This window comes from Phyllobates terribilis, unplaced genomic scaffold, assembly GCF_046119375.1.
Source record: "Phyllobates terribilis strain yellow unplaced genomic scaffold, ASM4611937v1 Scaffold_5__5_contigs__length_657084704, whole genome shotgun sequence".
Lineage (NCBI taxonomy): Eukaryota > Metazoa > Chordata > Amphibia > Anura > Dendrobatidae > Phyllobates > Phyllobates terribilis.
The window spans coordinates 119,950,020-119,969,577 of record NW_027362765.1 but is presented as its reverse complement, the minus strand read 5'-3'; the positions used below and the strand labels follow the sequence as shown (position 1 = coordinate 119,969,577).

The window sequence follows — 19,558 nt, the reverse complement described above, 5'->3', positions numbered from 1 at the left end:
GGAGAACCAGACAGCTGATATATGCTGCCCGATCCAAGGCACTGACTGCATGATCTCAGCCAGGTATATTTCCAAGAAAAACAAACTTTAAAAGCCGCCGGGGACCAAGCAACACTGGAGACTAGCCGGACAGGCGGGTGCCCTGCGGCTTCTCCCCACCCGTTGCCCTGGAGTGACAGGTTTCTCCATATACATGCATATAGGGAGAGACCAGTCAGTATGTTTTTCCTCCTTGCATGCATGCATAAACATACCTGGCTGAGATCAGGCAGCATGTATCACCTGTCAGGTTCCCTTTAAACAATCAGCAATCACCATCATTTTGTTTTCTACTTCTTGTATGAAAAATAATGTTGACTTTTAGCTAGGCTTAATAAACTATTACATTGGGTTTTGGTTATGTTCTTCAGTTCTCTTGCAGATCCTACAGTCTGTATTGCAGTAGATCATTAACCCCTAGACAGCTGGATTATAAACTATGGGCGTCTATTAGATAGAAGTTGCGCTTTCCAGGCTCCTCAGCTGTGGCAAATTTAGGACTCCCAGTAAGTTGTTAGGGTATGCGGGTAAGGTAATTTTTCAGAAAAACTGGAGATCACTGGTATAAAGTAATTGAAGTGTGAGGTAGTTCCTGCCAGTTTAGAAAGATTACCAGGATGAAGTTCTTATTGACCCCCAATCTTTGTATCTGATATGATGGAGGAGGTGGAGCTCGGACACAAAAGTTGTGGGTCTCTTGATATTATAGTAGCCCATTGCAGATGGAGCAAACTACATCACAGGTGATCTGTTGGGAGGAAGGTGGTCCTATAACCCCCATTAGTGTATTCAGGCTGGCCACTCTTGCTATGGGAGTTAGGGCGCATTTAGACATCAGAGATCAGACCACAATGCAAGGATTGGCCGCGGGTCTCCCAACTGGTGTGTGACAGCTTCATATATTTCCATGATGCTGTAACGCTCAGGTCAGGAGACTCACTGCTAGTCCGTACATTGCACTGTGATCTCGGACCTCTTTGCACAGATGCCTGAATGTGCCCTTACAGTGTTTATGATGGGAATACCCCTTTAATCGATGCTTCCCACTGCAGCCACTAATTAGCCCGGCTGCCTGCATTATTAATAGCTCCATTGTAAACCACATTAATTATAAACACGGTCACAAGTCACCCATGGGTTCAGGTTCGCACTCTTGGGCTTGTGACATCTCGGCAACAAAGTTTTTAATCCAAACAAATACAACCAGATTTGTATAGATCGACCAGCTACAAACCAGCATCACTGACAGATACACGCAAGAGCTGGGACACATTGTAACAAGCCCTGCAGCTGTTTGTGGTTAGAAATGATCAGGACAGATTCTCCACCTCTGGTTACAGACTACTGATGTCCTCATTCATCGAGGATCTGGCCTGATCATTTCCATCTGACAGGCGCAGGGCTATGTACGGTGCATAAGACCCCTCTGTTATTACAAGCCTTTTACCTCTGTTAGGCTGTGTGCCCACGTAGCGTTTTTCAAGCGTTTATGCTGCGGAATTTCCGCAGCATAAACGCTTGTGAAACGCTAGGTAATCCGCACCCCATGGTCCCCAAGGGGATTCCGCATGTTCTATGCACATGCTGCGGATTTTTCCGCAGCGTTTATGCTACGTACAAAAATCCGCAGCATGTCATTTAATTTTGCGGAAGTGCAGCGGAACTCCCGCCATTGACTTGCATTGAGACGCATAGAAACCGCGACTGTACATTTTTACAAGCGGCTTCTATGCGTCTCTATGTGCGGATGGTACCCAGTTCTGGAGGAGAGGAGACTCTCATCCAGACCTGGGTACCATTGTACCTGTAAAAAAAGAATAAAATAACAAATAAAGTTTATATTCACCTGTCCGGCGTCTTCTCTCTGAATGCCAGCAGCGCTGAAGGACCTTCGGTGACGTCACAGTCATGTGACCGCAGGCCCTTCACCGCTCTGTCTCGCGATATGCCGGCAGCCGGGAACCAGACAGGAACGAGCGCTGCAGCACACACCGGGGCCTCGGGGGTGAGTATAGCTTTATTTGTTTTAATTTTTACGGTTCACACTGTATAAATCCATGCTGTTTGCATGGATTTATACAGTGTGACCTAGTTGTCAAGCACTTTCCAAGTGATGCTATCGCCTGGAAAGTGCTTGTCAATCTGCATGCGGAAACGCATGTGAACCCGCATGTGGATCCGCATGTATTCTGCAGGAAAAACGCATGCACAATCTGCATGCACAATCTGCATGCGTTTTTTTCTGCCAGGGAGATGCAGAAATGCTGCAGAAATTTTCTGCTTCATTTCTGCATCGTGGGCACATAGCCTTAGAAAATAATCCAGCCTCTGCATTCACTGAGAGTAAACAGGAGTCTTCAAAATGTCTAAAGCCAGCAGAATTGTGACTGCAGTCTTAACCTGATGCTTTATAGAGTATAGCTGTAGTAGGGTGACACGGGCGCAATACATCGTACAGAGGTGTGAGCCGGAGGACTGCTACAGATATGCAACGGAAGAAAAAAAGATGAAACTTGCTTTAAATGACACTAAATACATTTTTAAGAATCTAACTTTGAACTTAGGTTATCTACACTGTATATATACAGGTTATTCATACCGTTATTATTGGAGTACTGAGGATGGGACTCTTCTGGTATTGAAAAAGCTAATAATAGTGCACTGAGGACTGTACTATTATGTAGGAGGAAACTGGCTCATTTTTGGCTCACTTGTATGGTCACTGTGTCTACTGCTGTTATGGAGGAGATAGACTGTCATTTTAAAGGAAATCTGTTTTTACTACCCCATCTGAGAGCAGTATAATGTAGGGGCAGATACCCTGATTCCAGTGATGTATCACTTATTGTGCTGCTTGCTCTCATTTTGATAGAACAGGGATTGTATCTGCTGCAGATCTACCAGTTCTCTAATGCTGAGCTCTGTATCACCCCGCCCACACCACTGATTGGCCGCATTCTGAGTACACTGTGCATAGGCAGAAAGTTTCCAATCAGGGGTGGGGCCGAGGTTTTTCAGAGCTTATGAGTTTGCTTGACTAGGTCACATCAGATTTACTAGTCCTCTAGTGATTATCTCCTGTTGATAAAACAGTGATCTTCTGAAAACTACACCAAACAGCCCAGTAAGTGACACATTCCTGGAATCAGGGTCTCTGTCTTTACATTATGATGCTCTCAAATTTGGTGACAAAAATCTGGTGACAGATTTCCTTTAAGGAAACTTCAGCTAAGGCTTTATTCCAGGCTTGCGCATCATACTTCCTGCAGCGCCAAGCAATGTTGTGCGGCCCATGCAGCTGTCTGGCAGACGCTGCTCCCTTCTATGTATATTCAAATGTATTTGCGTCTTTCAGAGGGGAGAGAAGGGTTGGGTTTACTGCGAGGGCACATAAAGGGGCAATGGAGGACATTATGGGGCAATTGGCAGATTGTGAAAGGGGGCATAGTATAACGAGGGGTAGTGGGGACAATATTCAGAGGGGCAGTGTAGAGGTATGTTATGTAGTATGTACAGGAGGGGCAGTGTGGAGGTGGTATATTATGGACAGGAGAGGCAGTGTGGGGGGGTATATTATGGACAGGAGGGGCAGAGTGAGGGGGTATATTATGGACGGGAGGGGCAGAGTGAGGGGGTATATTATGGACGGGAGGGGCAGAGTGAGGGGGTATATTATGGACGGGAGGGGCAGAGTGAGGGGGTATATTATGGACAGGAGGGGCAGTGTGAGGGGGTATATTATGGACAGGAGGGGCAGTGTGAGGGGGTATATTTTGTGCAGGAAGCACAATGATGGGCAATTATTTATTCAGAGGCGCAGCATAGGAGATATTTATGTGGCAATATAATGATACTTTTATTTTTAAGGGCACCATGTCGGGAAGTGCTGCTGAAGACAGAAGAGGGAAGTCTGCAAAGAAGAGCTTTGGGCATGAAATCTCATCAAGGAGTCTGGACAAAATGGAGAAGAAAATAAAGACATAAATTGGAACAGATGTCACCTATAAGGTACTTGGATGTAAATATTTGTGATACAGGACTGCGTCTTGTCAGTACTGTGGTTCCTGTATGGTTTCTGGCCCTGCATTCATGTACTGACGGTGGTTCTGGCCCTGCATTCATGTACTGACGGTGGTTCTGGCCCTGCATTCATGTACTGATGTGAGGTTCTGACCCTGCATTCATGTACTGACGGTGGTTCTGGCCCTGCATTCATGTACTGACGGTGGTTCTGGCCCTGAATTCATGTACTGACGGTGGTTCTGACCCTGCATTCATGTACTGACGGTGGTTCTGGCTCTGCATTCATGTACTGACGGTGGGTCTGGCTCTGCATTCATGTACTGACGGTGGTTGTGGTTCTGGCTCTGCATTCATGTACTGACGGTGGTTCTGATCTTGTACACATGTAGCAATCTATAACATGCTTCATGGCTATGTTAAAACTTAAAAATCCTCAAAACTTAGGATTTGTTGAGTTTTTTTTCTCCAAAAACTTAGTTAAAGGCCTCTTTCACACGTCCTGATATTTCCGGTACTGGAAAAAACAGTATCAGAGATGTCGTGTGTACCTGTGTGGCATACGCGTGCCGCATCAGTATCACACGTACATGCGCCTGGGAGTCAGCAGTACAGTTAGTGCGGTTCCCAAGAGCCTGGTGCTGGTCTCATCATTGTCCCCTGCTTTCGCTGATATCAGTGCGAGCAAGTGACAATGTTGAGAGTTGTATTCAGGCCCTGCTGTCTCCAAGTGTAAAATTAAGAATAAAAAAACACATTATACTCACCTTTTACACCTAATTCTCTGAAGCCAAAATAACAATATCCCTCACCTGTCCGAAGATTAAATAACCCAGTGTCCCACACCATAATCCATCTGACCGACATGTTTTCATCAGTGTGTGCGGTGGCTTGCGCACACGATGAGGAGTACAAGAGAATGACTTGCTGCAGCGAGCGGGTCCCTGAACTGTGCTGAACTCACTGAGCGGTGTTCTGTCACTCACTGAGCTCACCGCAGTTCAGGGGCCCGCTTGCTGCAGTGAGTCATTCTCCCCTGTTCCTCAGCGTGTGCATTCGCCTCAAGCCACTGCGCACACTGATGCAGAAATGTTGCACAGATGGATTACTGCGTGGGACATTGGATTATTTCATCTTCGGACAGGTGAGGGATATTGTTTTTTATTTTTGGTTTGTTTACAGGGGGCAATGGCTTCAGGGAATTAGGTGTAAGGTGAGTATAATGATTTTTTTTATTCTTATTTTTACACTTTTTGGAGACAGCGGGGGCAGAATACTACTCTCAACATTGTCCCTTGCTCGCGCTGATATCAACGCAAGCAGGGGACAATGATAAGAGATGCCTCCAGCACCCGACGCTTGGGAACAGCCAAACTGTACCGCTTATTCCCAGGCGCCAGTACGTGTTACACGGATGTCATCCGTATGTCAGAGTGCACGTGTGTGACGTTTTGCAGCCCTTGTGGCGTGCAAAAAACAGACATGTCAGCGTGTTGCCCATGCACACATGGTCACTGGACACGGACATGCACAGCCCATATTACCTTTTGTGTTGCCTCCGTTTTTTTTTTCTCATCCCTTTTTCACTGAGGAAAGTAGACTATCTATCTGAACTTTTACTTATCTATTGACTCTTAACGTATCTGTGAAGTACAAATTCTGTCTTCCATGGTTTATACTGATCTCTATAGGCTTTAATGGCTGAGTATAATCCGCAAAATGGATGTGAATAGGACATCCTCTGAGTCTCACGGACTGGAAACACAGATAAGTTTTTAAAACTGATGTGTTTATGGAACAATTAAATTCTATGTGTCCGTGTTGTTGTCTAAGTAAAAACGGACAGCACTAGGATATGTTATATGGATGTAACATTGCTTTGGGAGATTCATCCAGGAGGCTTTTTTCTATGGAGGTACTGAGAATGGTACAGTTATGAAAGCACATTAGCAGAGACTGTTGTCGGGGTGAGGGGGGGGGGGGGGGTTGTGGTCATGGAGGAACTACGGATGATGTGTTGTGGGGTGATAAACACTGACGTGAACAGACACTGAGATCGATGCTATTATGTGAGCGCCGCGAAAAGGCACCGTTATAGGGGAAACTTGTAATTTTAAGGGCACTTTAGCATATTTATTCTAGCGCTCACTGAGCATACTTTTGTTATGGGGACCTGTGGATAACACTGGTTGTGGTAGTTATGGAATCGCTGACTTGATGGGTGTTTGAGGTGGTCAGAAAGGCACTGAGGATGATGTGTTCTTGGCCGATTAAGGCTAACACTGAAATGTGAGGCGATACTGTGACTATCATGGTTGCAATACTGTGGATGGTACGGTTACACTATGTTCCCACAATGAGCTTTTGATGTTGCAGATTTTCTGCACCTATTAGGTTACTTGCGTTTTTTCATTGTGTGTTTGAAGTTACAATTTTTTTTATCGGATTTTAAACTAAGCGTTGTTTTTTTATTTTTCCTGCTATTTGGCTTTGATAAAACTTTGATAGACTGGTGCGGATTACATACGTTTTTGGTGCATCTCCGCAGCGGAAACGCAATAAAATTGCATGTGCGTTTTTTACCTGCGGATTTTCCGCATTTATTTGCATGAGAGTAATTGACATGTTGCGGACTTGAAATACGCACCGCAGGTCAGTTTACATGGAGTTAAAAAAATATATATGTATATATAATGGGCATAAGATTGTTCTGTCCTCAGCTCCTGAGTATGAGGCCCTGACAGATATAATGGCCTCCTCTCCGGCCTCTTGTCACTGCCTCAGCCGCACACACCAGCTGGGAGCGGTGACCATTCCTTCCTCATACCGAATACATTGTTATAAAAACAAAGGACTCTTTCATGGCCTGAAGTCACGTGACACTCCATAATCCCTCCTCTCTTCTCAGACGGCCATTTTTAATCCTGGAACCCCACCCTCTGACTTTAGCTTGCGAGTAGCTGCGGAAATAACAAACCTGCCAGTATTGGAAATGGCCGCCCCGAGCGTCACTGTCTCTTACCTGACAAACAGCGTCTTGGAAGGAGCCGGCGTCGTGACGTCATTATAGCGTTTCGTGAATGCGAACCAATGAGAGACGATTTTAGAACGAAGTGTCCTCCCGATGCTGACGTCACTACGTTTTCAAGGTATCCCAGCGCGGTGGTGGCTTGTGTCCAGTGTGAGCTGTGTGTAACGGTGACCAGAATGGGAGTAACTGTGGATTCCATCTGCCCCGGGGACGGTAATACCAGCTGTGCATATAGCGGAGGCGGGGAGGCCTGTCATGTGATGTCTCGTTATTACAACCGGGGCTAACCACCGCGGGGGGAGGGGAGCAGGAATTATACGGCCGGGACTACAGTAAGACGGTATAATGTACGGGGGGAGGGAAATGTAATAATACACTGTATAATGTATGGGGGGAGGGATATTTAATAATACACTGTATAATGTATGGGGGAGGGGAGAGACATGTAGTAATGCACTGTATAATGTATGGGAGAGGGGAGAGACATGTAGTAATACACTGTATAATGTATGGGGGAGGGGAGAGACATGTACTAATACACTGTATAATGTTTGGGGGAGGGGAGAGACATGTAGGAATACACTGTATAATGTATGGGGGAGGGGAGAGACATGTAGGAATACACTGTATAATGTATGGGGGAGGGGAGAGACATGTAGTAATACACTGTATAATGTATGGGAGAGACATAATAATACACTGTATAATGTATGGGGGAGGGGAGAGATGTAATAATGCACTGTATAATGTATGGGAGAGGGGAGAGATGTAATAATGCACTGTATAATGTATGGGAGAGGGGAGAGATGTAATAATGCACTGTATAATGTATGGGAGAGGGGAGAGATGTAATAATGCACTGTATAATGTATGGGGGCAGGGGAGGGACATGTAGTAATACACTGTATAATGTATTGGGGAGGGGAGAGACATGTAGTAATGCACTGTATAATGTATGGGTGGAGGGGAGGGACATGTAGTAATGCACTGTATAATGTATGGGTGGAGGGGAGGGACATGTAGTAATGCACTGTATAATGTATGGGTGGAGGGGAGGGACATGTAGTAATGCACTGTATAATGTATGGGGGCAGGGGGAGGGACATGTAGTAATACACTGTATAATGTATGGGGGCAGGGGAGGGACATGTAGTAATACACTGTATAATGTATGGGGGCAGGGGAGGGACATGTAGTAATACACTGTATAATGTATGGGGGCAGGGGAGGGACATGTAGTAATACACTGTATAATGTATGGGGGCAGGGGAGGGACATGTAGTAATACACTGTATAATGTATGGGGGCAGGGGGAGGGACATGTAGTAATACACTGTATAATGTATGGGGGCAGGGGGAGGGACATGTAGTAATACACTGTATAATGTATGGGGGCAGGGGGAGGGACATGTAGTAATACACTGTATAATGTATGGGGGCAGGGGGAGGGACATGTAGTAATACACTGTATAATGTATGGGGGCAGGGGAGGGACATGTAGTAATACACTGTATAATGTATGGGGGCAGGGGAGGGACATGTAGTAATACACTATAATGTATGGGGGCAGGGGAGGGACATGTACTAATACACTGGGGGGGGAGTGGCGGGACATGTAGTAATAAATTATATAATGTATGGTAGTGGAGTCAGACATGGTATAATGTATGGGGGATGGGTGTTACATTATACCATCTATTTGTATGGGAGAAGGGTGGGACGTAATAATACACAGTATAATGTACATGTAGTAATGTTATAATGTTTGGGGGGATGGGTGGGATCTCTCTGTATGGGGGGAATAATCTACACAAAGTCGTTATAATTGGCGTGGGGGATACGGGATGTTATAGAAGGGGGGGGGGGGGGGGGTCGTCCAGTTGTGGCCTACCTTCTACAAGTTGCCTCTGGTGGGCGCTGCCAGGAATGACATGATTGGCAATATACTGTATTATAGGACGTGCCGACACCAACCATCCAGACTTGGGGTCTGTGCGCACAACGTCTTGTAAAATCAAGCAGAAGACGCTTCAATAAACTCTGGTGTTTTTTTTCTCTTTGTTGTCTTTTGTGTTGTATCTTCTGGCGTTTGCTGAGCGTTTTTCCTATAGTTTTCCTGCTCTCATTATTTTGGAGGTTTTTGTGATGTCTTTTTTTAGTGTCCTTTCCAGTCTTTCTTTTTTTACTCCATTGAACAATGAAGAAAACACTAAAGTTTTTTTTAATCAAAAACAACGGAAAAAAACACTCCAAAGTACGCCCGGGCATCTTCTGAGCTTTCCCATTGACCTGCTTTATAAAGTTCTCCCAAGCCGAAAACCCCAGAAGAATGGATGGGTCACTTCTTTTAACCGATTTTAGAAACCTGGAGAAGTTAACAGACATTCAGAAGCCTGAACATGTGACGGCGAGTGGTTTGCACATAGAGACGCGCATGGTCACTCTTTTGTTCATTTTCTGATGTTTTTTTTCAGCTGGTTTTCCCAGCTGAATCCGCGGAACAAAAATGTTGTGTACACATACTCCAAGTGTATAAAACTAACACAGATCTAATGCTTTTAACAGCTGAGGGCTTGTTGCAATTGTAGACAATTGTCTGTGAGTTGAACAGTCTATACTTCATGTTAATGCATTTTAGCTGCACAGATACATTGTAACGACACAAGAGCCAGCAGTCTATGCTGCAATAGAATTTTATTCACATGGGAATGGCACAAGGGTAACAACCCCTCAGCTGTGAAATAGTATTCGATTAGGACAGATTTATATGTAAAGAAGAAGGTTCCAATACAGTGACAGCAGAACCATCATGTGACTCTCGTATAATGGTGAGTGCAGCTCTGAAATATAATGAAGGATATAACTCAGGATCAAGTACAGGATAAGTAATGTAATGTATGTACACAGTGACTCCACCAGCAGAATAGTGAGTGCAGCTCTGGAGTATAATAATACAGGATGTAACTCAGGATCAGTACAGGATAAGTAATGTAATGTATGTACACAGTGACTCCACCAGCAGAATAGTGAGTGCAGCTCTGGAGTATAATACAGGATATAACTCAGGATCAGTACAGGATAAGTAATATAATGTATGTACACAGTGACTGCACCAGCAGAATAGTGAGTGCAGCTCTGGAGTATAATAATACTGGATATAACTCAGGATCAGTACAGAATATGTAATGTATGTACAAAGGGACTCCACGAGCAGAATAGTGAGTGCTGCTCTGGAGTATAATACGGGATGTAACTCAGGATCAGTATAGGATATGTAATGTACACAGTGACTGCACCAGCAGAATAGTGAGTGCTGCTCTGGAGTATAATACAGGATGTAACTCAGGATCAGTACAGGATAAGTATTGTAATGTATGTACACAGTGACTCCACCAGCAGAATAGTGAGTGCAGCTCTGGAGTATAATACAGATGTAACTCAGGATCAGTACAGGATAAGTAATGTATGTACACAGTGACTCCACCAGCAGAATAGTGAGTGCTGCTCTGGAGTATAATACAGGATGTAGCTCAGGATCAGTACAGGATAAGTAATGTAATGTATGTACACAGTGACTCCACCAGCAGAATAGTGAGTGCAGCTCTGGAGTATAATACAGGATATAACTCAGGATCAGTACAGGATAAGTAATGTAATGTATGTACACAGTGACTCCACCAGCAGAATAGTGAGTGCAGCTCTGGAGTATAATAATACAGGATGTAACTCAGGATAAGTAATGTAATGTATGTACACAGTGACTCCACCAGCAGAATAGTGAGTGCAGCTCTGGAGTATAACACAGGATATAACTCAGGATCAGTACAGGATAAGTAATATAATGTATGTACACAGTGACTGCACCAGCAGAATAGTGAGTGCAGCTCTGGAGTATAATAATACTGGATATAACTCAGGATCAGTACAGAATATGTAATGTATGTACAAAGGGACTCCACGAGCAGAATAGTGAGTGCTGCTCTGGAGTATAATACGGGATGTAACTCAGGATCAGTATAGGATATGTAATGTACACAGTGACTGCACCAGCAGAATAGTGAGTGCTGCTCTGGAGTATAATACAGGATGTAACTCAGGATCAGTACAGGATAAGTATTGTAATGTATGTACACAGTGACTCCACCAGCAGAATAGTGAGTGCAGCTCTGGAGTATAATACAGATGTAACTCAGGATCAGTACAGGATAAGTAATGTAATGTATGTACACAGTGACTCCACCAGCAGAATAGTGAGTGCTGCTCTGGAGTATAATACAGGATGTAGCTCAGGATCAGTACAGGATAAGTAATGTAATGTATGTACACAGTGACTCTACCAGCAGAATAGTGAGTGCAGCTCTGGAGTATAATACAGGATGTAACTCAGGATCAGTACAGGATAAGTAATGTAATGTATGTACACAGTGACTCCACCAGCAGAATAGTGAATGCTGCTCTGGAGTATAATACAGGATGTAACTCAGGATCAGTACAGGATAAGTAATGTAATGTATATACACAGTGACTGCACCAGCAGAATAGTGAGTGCAGCTCTGGAGTATAATCCAGGATGTAACTCAGGATCAGTACTGTACACTATGATTTAGCTGTTTCTGTGATCTGTATAATAAGATTTATAAGCTGCAATTTGCTTCTGCACAATTGCGGATCTCCTGACCTGAATTATCCGCGTGATATATGCCTATGAGACCATTCGCTGTGATATATGGCCGCTGTATGGTCATGTGTGTTTAGCTAAAAGCGTGCTGATTACCATGTCCTTGTTTCCATTTTCAGGACAGACATTCCCAAAGAAGGGCCAGAAAGCTGTGGTGCACTATGACGGTGAGTCTGGGCGTCCACATGGGACTACTACATATTCTGTGTGTGAATCCTTCCATCCAACAGTACAGAGCAATTACATAACCTAAGTAACTAAGGTGCCCCCCTATCGGCCTTTCATTGATGGTCTATAAAACGTTGTATTTCCTTGGGATCCCATTAATTCGGTCGTCATCACTGCATGCACGCATTGCTGAAGCCTTCAGTGTGATTTATCAGTGAATGTCCACCTTGTATCCGCGTTCTCAGGTTGACAGTATGTGCTAATTTCTTTGTAGGGGTCAGAGCGCAGGTTTTCTGATGCAGAGCTGCACATCCTCTACAGTGACACATGTTTATCCTCTGCCTGCAGCTACCACTAGGGGGAGTTTTCTGTACAGTTTTACTATTGAGTACATTATATAAATTGTATGCTTGTATGCAGTAAGCTCCCCCTAGTTGTGGCATCAGACAGTACAGACCAGAGTGGGGCTGTTTCTAGAAAAATAAAACCAGATTCTACATTCTAATTTTAGGCCACGTTGTACTTAGAGAATTTCAAGAAACTCACAAATCCTCCTCCAAATCTCAAATGCGTGGTTTCTGCTCAGAAAACTCAGCAAAAAGATTCTGTGTGCACATAGCCATAACAATTTCTTTCAGTCCTGCATTATTGAAAATTATTTCCCTGACCCTGGTCCTTTGGGGCTGCACCAGTGCCCTGCAAACCTACTACCTCCCGACATCCCCGGTGCCTCCTGATTAGTAGGCCGCTGTGATGTCATGCGAGATACAATGATGATGTCATGCTGGTGCTAATCAGAGGGAGAATGCGAATGCAAGCAGGTAGGAGGTTTGCAGAGCTCTGGGCTGGCAGCCATGGATGACTGACGTGGCCGCTGTGCCAGGGTCCTTTGGATCATCTTGTTCCGCTCTAGTGTCGCATTATCAGATGCTGATCTGTGTCACTTTTACATTCATGTTTCACCACGCCGATGTGCTCTGTTGTCTTTTCTCAGTGTCGGCTCCATTTTTTCCAGCACAGGATGTCGTGCTTCCTGCAGTCTCCCCCCGCTTCCTGCCTCGCTTCCTCTCACAAGATTTGTTCTTGGGGGTTTTTATTACACATATATATAATATAATAATAATAATTAACTATATATAATACATATAATATTATTAATGTGTGTGTGTGTGTATATATATATATATATATATAGTACAGACCAAAAGTTTGGACACACCTTCTCATTTAAAGATTTTTCTGTATTTTCATGGCTATGAAAATTGTACATTAACGCTGAAGGCGTCAAAACTATGAATTAACACATGTGGAATTATATACTTAACAAAAAAGTGTGAAACAACTGAAAATATGTCTTATATTCTAGGTTCTTCAAAGTAGCCACCTTTTGCTTTGATGACTGCTTTGCACACTCTTGCCATTCTCTTGATGAGCTTCAAGAGGTAGTCACCGGAAATGGTCTTCCAAATAATCTTGAAGGAGTTCCCAGAGATGCTTAGCACTTGTTGGCCCTTTTGCCTTCACTCTGCGGTCCAGCTCACCCCAAACCATCTCGATTGGGTTCAGGTCTGGTGACTGTGGAGGCCAGGTCATCTGGCGTAGCACCCCATCACTCTCTTTCTTGGTCAAATAGCCCTTACACAGCCTGGAGGTGTGTTTGGGGTCATTGTCCTGTTGAAAAATAAATGATGGTCCAACTAAACACAAACCGGATGGAATAGCATGCCGCTGCAAGATGCTGTGGTAGCCATGCTGGTTCAGTATGCCTTCAATTTAGAATAAATCCCCAACAGTGTCACCAGCAAAGCACCCCCACACCATTACACCTCCTCCTCCATGCTTCACGGTGGGAACCAGGCATGTAGAGTCCATCCGTTCACCTTTTCTGCGTCACACAAAGACACGGTGGTTGGAACCAAAGATCTCAAATTTGGACTCATCAGACCAAAGCCCAGATTTCCACTGGTCTAATGTCCATTCCTTGTGTTCTTTAGCCCAAACAAGTCTCTTCTGCTTGTTGCCTGTCCTTAGCAGTGGTTTCCTAGCAGCTATTTCACCATGAAGGCCTGCTGCACAAAGTCTCCTCTTAACAGTTGTTGTAGAGATGTGTCTGCTGCTAGAACTCTGTGTGGCATTGACCTGGTCTCTAATCTGAGCTGCTGTTAACCTGCGATTTCTGAGGCTGGTGACGCGGATAAACTTATCCCCAGAAGCAGAGGTGACTCTTGGTCTTCCTTTCCTGGGGCGGTCCTCATGTGAACCAGTTTCTTTGTAGCACTTGATGGTTTTTGCAACTGCACTTGGGGACACTTTCAAAGTTTTCCCAATTTTTCGCACTGACTGACCTTCATTTCTTAAAGTAATGATGGCCACTCGTTTTTCTTTACTTAGCTGCATTTTTCTTGCCACAATACAAATTCTAACAGTCTATTCAGTAGGACTATCAGCTGTGTATCCACCAGACTTCTGCACAACACAACTGATGGTCCCAACCCCATTTATAAGGCAAGAAATCCCACTTATTAAACCTGACAGGGCACACCTGTGAAGTGAAAACCATTTCCGGTGACTACCTCTTGAAGCTCATCAAGAGAATGCCAAGAGTGTGCAAAGCAGTCATCAAAGCAAAAGGTGGCTACTTTGAAGAACCTAGAATATAAGACATATTTTCAGTTGTTTCACACTTTTTTGTTAAGTATATAATTCCACATGTGTTAATTCATAGTTTTGATGCCTTCAGTGTGAATGTACAATTTTCATAGTCATGAAAATACAGAAAAAAATGAGGTGTGTCCAAACTTTTGGTCTGTACTGTGTATATATATAATATATATATATATATATATATATATATATTTTATATGCCCGTTATGGAACGTGTTCTTACATTTTCGATGATGAAGGAAGCTAAAAACCTGACAAAAAAAAAAGCACTGATAGAAGTATTAGTTCTGTACGGCTGTATCCAACCTAGACAATCCTCTGTGAGCTAAACAATGTTTTAATTACAGACTTCTGACATTTATCCTACATTAATACATTGTAACAAATTCAGGACCGGAGCAAGATGTATTCTGTGTATGAATTTAACTCTCAGAGGATGCTCTCAGTTGGGTACAACTGTAACATACCCTCAGCTGTGAGAAGTATGAGGCGACTGCATTTTTTTGGGAAGTAAACAATATTTCCATTTACTGACGGGAAGCAGAGATCTTGAAATGGCTGGGAATTGAAGTCATCTTGGTGGAGGGGGGTGTTCAGTGTATTTAGCCACTTTGATGGTAGCTGAGCTGCATTACCTGCAGACGGCCACTAGGTGCGCTGCTTTAGCTCTGTACACTGTGTATCTCCACCAGCTGCTTTACAGCTGATCGTGGGGCCGCCGGTTCTCGGACCCCCTTTGGTCAGAAATTGATAACTTATTTGTTGATAGCTCTGCAGTAGGAATCAAAGAAAGCGGTTTTATAAGTTCTCTCTCCACATCAGGGTATCTCCCAGATGGAAGGAAGTTTGACTCTTCACGGGACAGGAATAAGCCCTTCTGTTTCTGCATTGGAAGAAATGAAGTGATCCGTGGCTGGGAAGAAGGAGTGGCACAGGTTCGGGGGGTAGTGGAGGCTTTTATCCCCAGGTTTCCCATGTTGTGTTTAGATTTCTTGTACACCTACTCCTTTGCTTTTCATATTACAGATGAGTGTGGGTCAAAGAGCACGTCTGACTTGTACCCCTGATTATGCATATGGCAGCACAGGTCACCCAGGCATCATCCCTCCAAATGCCACCCTTATCTTCGATGTGGAGTTGCTGCGATTGGAGTGAGGGTCACCCTGACCCTAGTGTGTGGGTAAGTCTCACCCTTGCTTCACGTCGGGTGAAGAGCAATGAAATGGATGAACTAGGCATCTCTACAGTATATAGGTTTTTATTCACCATTTTGCTGAATTATGCTCCACAGCTGCATTCCTTTTCTGGTTGTCTATGGAAACAGTCGGTAAGGTTGTCTTCAGACATCCACTGTCCATTCCATCCATCCGATGACTGCCGTTTCTTTTTTAATGATGACCCTTTTCAGAATGCAAATCACTAAGTTTTGTGCACTGAACAAGCAGTGCATCCTGGGAGATGTGGGCTCCGATGCTTGGAGAGTACTTAGTGCATAATACGTTATGTAACACAGGTTCAGTGCAAGATCAGTGATATAGGTATACAGTGATGTAACTCAGGATCAGTACAGGATAAGTAATGTAATGTATGTACACAGTGACTGCACCAGCAGAATAGTGAGTGCAGCTCTGGAGTATAATACAGGATATAACTCAGGATCAGTACAGGATAAGTAATGTAATGTATGTACACAGTGACTTCACCAGCAGAATAGTGAGTGCCGCTCTGGAGTATAATACAGGATGTAACTCAGGATCAGCACAGTATAAGTAATGTAATGTATGCACACAGTGACTGCACCTGCAGAATAGTGAGTGCAGCTCTGGAGTATAATACAGGATATAACTCAGGATCAGTACAGGATAAGTAATGTAATATACAGTTAGGTCCATATATATTTGGACAGAGACAACATTTTTCTAATTTTGGTTCTAGACATTACCACAATGAATTTTAAACAAAACAATTCAGATGCAGTTGAAGTTCAGACTTTCAGCTTTCATTTGAGGGTATCCACATTAAAATTGGATGAAGGGTTTAGGAGTTTCAGCTCCTTAACATGTGCCACCCTGTTTTCAAAGGGACCAAAAGTAATTGGACAATTGACTCCAAGGCTATTTCATGGACAGGTGTGGGCAATCCCTTCGTTATGTCATTCTCAATTAAGCAGATAAAAGGCCTGGAGTTGATTTGAGGTGTGGTGCTTGCATTTGGAAGGTTTTGCTGTGAAGTAAACATGCGGTCAAAGGAGCTCTCCATGCAGGTGAAACAAGCCATCCTTAAGCTGCAAAAACAGAAAAAAAAACATCCGAAAAATTGCTACAGTATTAGGAGTGGCAAAATCTACAGTTTGGTACATCCTGAGAAAGAAAGAAAGCACTGGTGAACTCATCAATGCAAAAAGACCTGGGTGCCCACGGAAGACAACAGTGGTGGATGATCGCAGAATAAACTCCATGTTGAAGAGAAACGCCTTCACAACAGCCAACCAAGTGAACAACACTCTCCAGGAGGTAGGCGTATCAATATCCAAATCTACCATAAAGAGAAGACTGAGGGTTCACTGCACGGTGCAAGCCACTCATAAGTATCAGGAATAAAAAGGATAGACTGGACTTTGCTAAAAAAAACATCAAAAAAAGCCAGCACAGTTCTGGAAGAACATTCTTTGGACAGATGAAACCAAGATCAACCTCTACCAGAATGATGGAAAGAGAAAAGTATGGCGAAGGCATGGTACAGCTCATGATCCAAAGCATACCACATCATCTGTAAAACACGGCGGAGGCAGTGTGATGGCTTGGGCATGCATGGCTGCCAGTGGCACTGGGTCACTATTGTTTATTGATGAGGTGACACAGGACAGAAGCAGCCAAATTAATTCTGATGTATTCAGAGCCATACTGTGTGCTCAGATCCAGCCAAATGCAACCAAACTGATTGTCCATCTGTAGTATGAAACGACGACCAATGACCCAAAACATAAAGCCAAAGCAACCCAGGAGTTTATTAAAGCAAAGAAGTGGAATATTCTTGAATGGCCAAGTCAGTCACCTGATCTCAACCCAATTGAGCATGCTTTTCACTTGTTAAAGGCTAAACTTCAGACAGAAAGGCCCACAAGCAAACAGCAACTGAAAACCACCGCAGTGAAGGCCTGGCAGAGCATCAAAGAGGAGGAAACACAGCGTGTGGTGATGTCCATGAGTTCAAGACTTCAGGCAGTCATTGCCAACAAAGGGTTTTCAACCAAGTATTAGAAATGAACATTTTATTTACAATTATTTAATCTGTCCAATTACTTTTGGTCCCTTTAAAAACAGGGTGGCACATGTTAAGGAGCTGAAACTCCTAAACCCTTCATCCAATTTTAATGTGGATACCCTCAAATGAAAGCTGAAAGTCTGAACTTCAACTGCATCTGAATTGTTTTGTTTAAAATTCATTGTGGTAATGTCTAGAACTAAAATTAGAAAAATGTTGTCTATGTCCAAATATATATGGACCTAACTGTATGTACACACTGACTGCACCAGCAGAATAGTGAGTGCAGCTCTGGAGTATAATACTGGATGTAACTCGGGATCGGTACAGGATAAGTAATATATGTACACAGATACTGAGCTGCATTCACTATTCTGCTGGTGGGGTCACTGTACATACATTACATTACTTATCCTGTACTGATCCTGAGGTACATCCTGTATTATACTCCAGAGCTGCACTCACTATTCTGCTGGTGGAGTAAAATACTAGATATAACTCAGGCTCGGTACAGGATAAGTAATGTATTGTATGTGCATAGTGACTCCACCAGCAGAATAGTGAGTGCAGCTCTGGAGTACAATACATGATGTAGCACAGGACTAGTGTTCCTAGTACAGTTATCAGATTTCTCCATACTGTCCATCAGTGACTTTTCCCCTACTTACACCTCTCCCCCTTTAGAAGACATGCTGAGGAACAACTCCCCCTTTTTTTTGTCTGACTTTCTCTTCTGATTCCTCTTTAAGGTGCGTCCGATGACTATACTACCGTGTGAACAGAGTGCAGAACACAGTGGACACAAAGTCTGCCCTATTACCCTCCACACTTCCACATGCTGCCTTCTTGCCTTCCTATTATGGGGCATTACTGTGCAATCACATTGGATGCTGTTATGAAGGGGGTAAGGTGGCTGCACCAGTTACTGCCCCCCTTCCCCAAGCCGGTAACGTCAGAGCTCTGTAAAGCAAGTAACGCTTGTTACTTTGATCACCTGCTGAAGATGCCCCCCTGATGAATGCACTGGAGGGATGAGGACAGTGCTCGTAATGTACCCTCTAACCATTCCAGAGCCGTCTGCCCGAGCACTGCACAGCCTGCCAAATGTCATTCCAGCTCTGCAGTGCCACGTCTGCTTTCTCCCTTATGTGGCAGGGTTCTGTCCTGTCTGTGCCGCATGCAGCCCCCACCTCACACTATCACATTAAACAGCTTTTCTCTATCTATGGAGGTCTCGTGTCTCTGCTCTGACGTCACAATAAAGAATCTGTTTCCTGACAACCTGCGGTGTATATTACATCTTTTATTATATTTTTGCGTGTGTGTTGTGGATGATGGTACTAGGTACAAATGGCGTCTGAAAGTCAAAAGGATATGCTGGGTGAATGATTGGGGTCAATTTGATCTCCCATTATAGCCTATTGGCCTGTCATATCTGAGAGCTCCGGCCAGCGGTTCTTAATGGCCCTTGATTTTAGATAATGGGTGGTGGAGACACAGTTGTAGTACAAGGAGTGGTGAACGTTGCTGCTGTAGCCAGGCAGGATGTTTGGTCTGGTCCTATTCACACCAGTATCCGTGATGTATAGAAGAAGTAAAGCACCACTCTAGTCATTTACCTATTCCATTATTACCATGGCTAGCAGTACTGGAGCTCTGGACTTCTTTTCCATTACTGTTTTGAATGGAGCTGA

At 43.9% G+C, this 19,558-nt stretch overlaps 1 protein-coding gene across 1 annotated transcript; it reads left to right on the top strand.

Annotated features, from left to right (window-relative positions):
* The first annotated feature begins 7,145 nt into the window (after positions 1 to 7,145).
* On the top strand, positions 7,146 to 19,145 carry FKBP1A (FKBP prolyl isomerase 1A). The gene is made up of 5 exons (XM_073682862.1): positions 7,146 to 7,303; positions 11,888 to 11,935; positions 15,423 to 15,535; positions 15,627 to 15,780; positions 18,614 to 19,145. Exons 1-4 carry the CDS (start codon positions 7,150 to 7,152, stop codon positions 15,753 to 15,755), a joined length of 444 nt encoding a protein of 147 aa, XP_073538963.1. The 5' UTR covers positions 7,146 to 7,149; the 3' UTR covers positions 15,756 to 15,780; positions 18,614 to 19,145.
* The last annotated feature ends 413 nt before the right edge of the window (positions 19,146 to 19,558 follow it).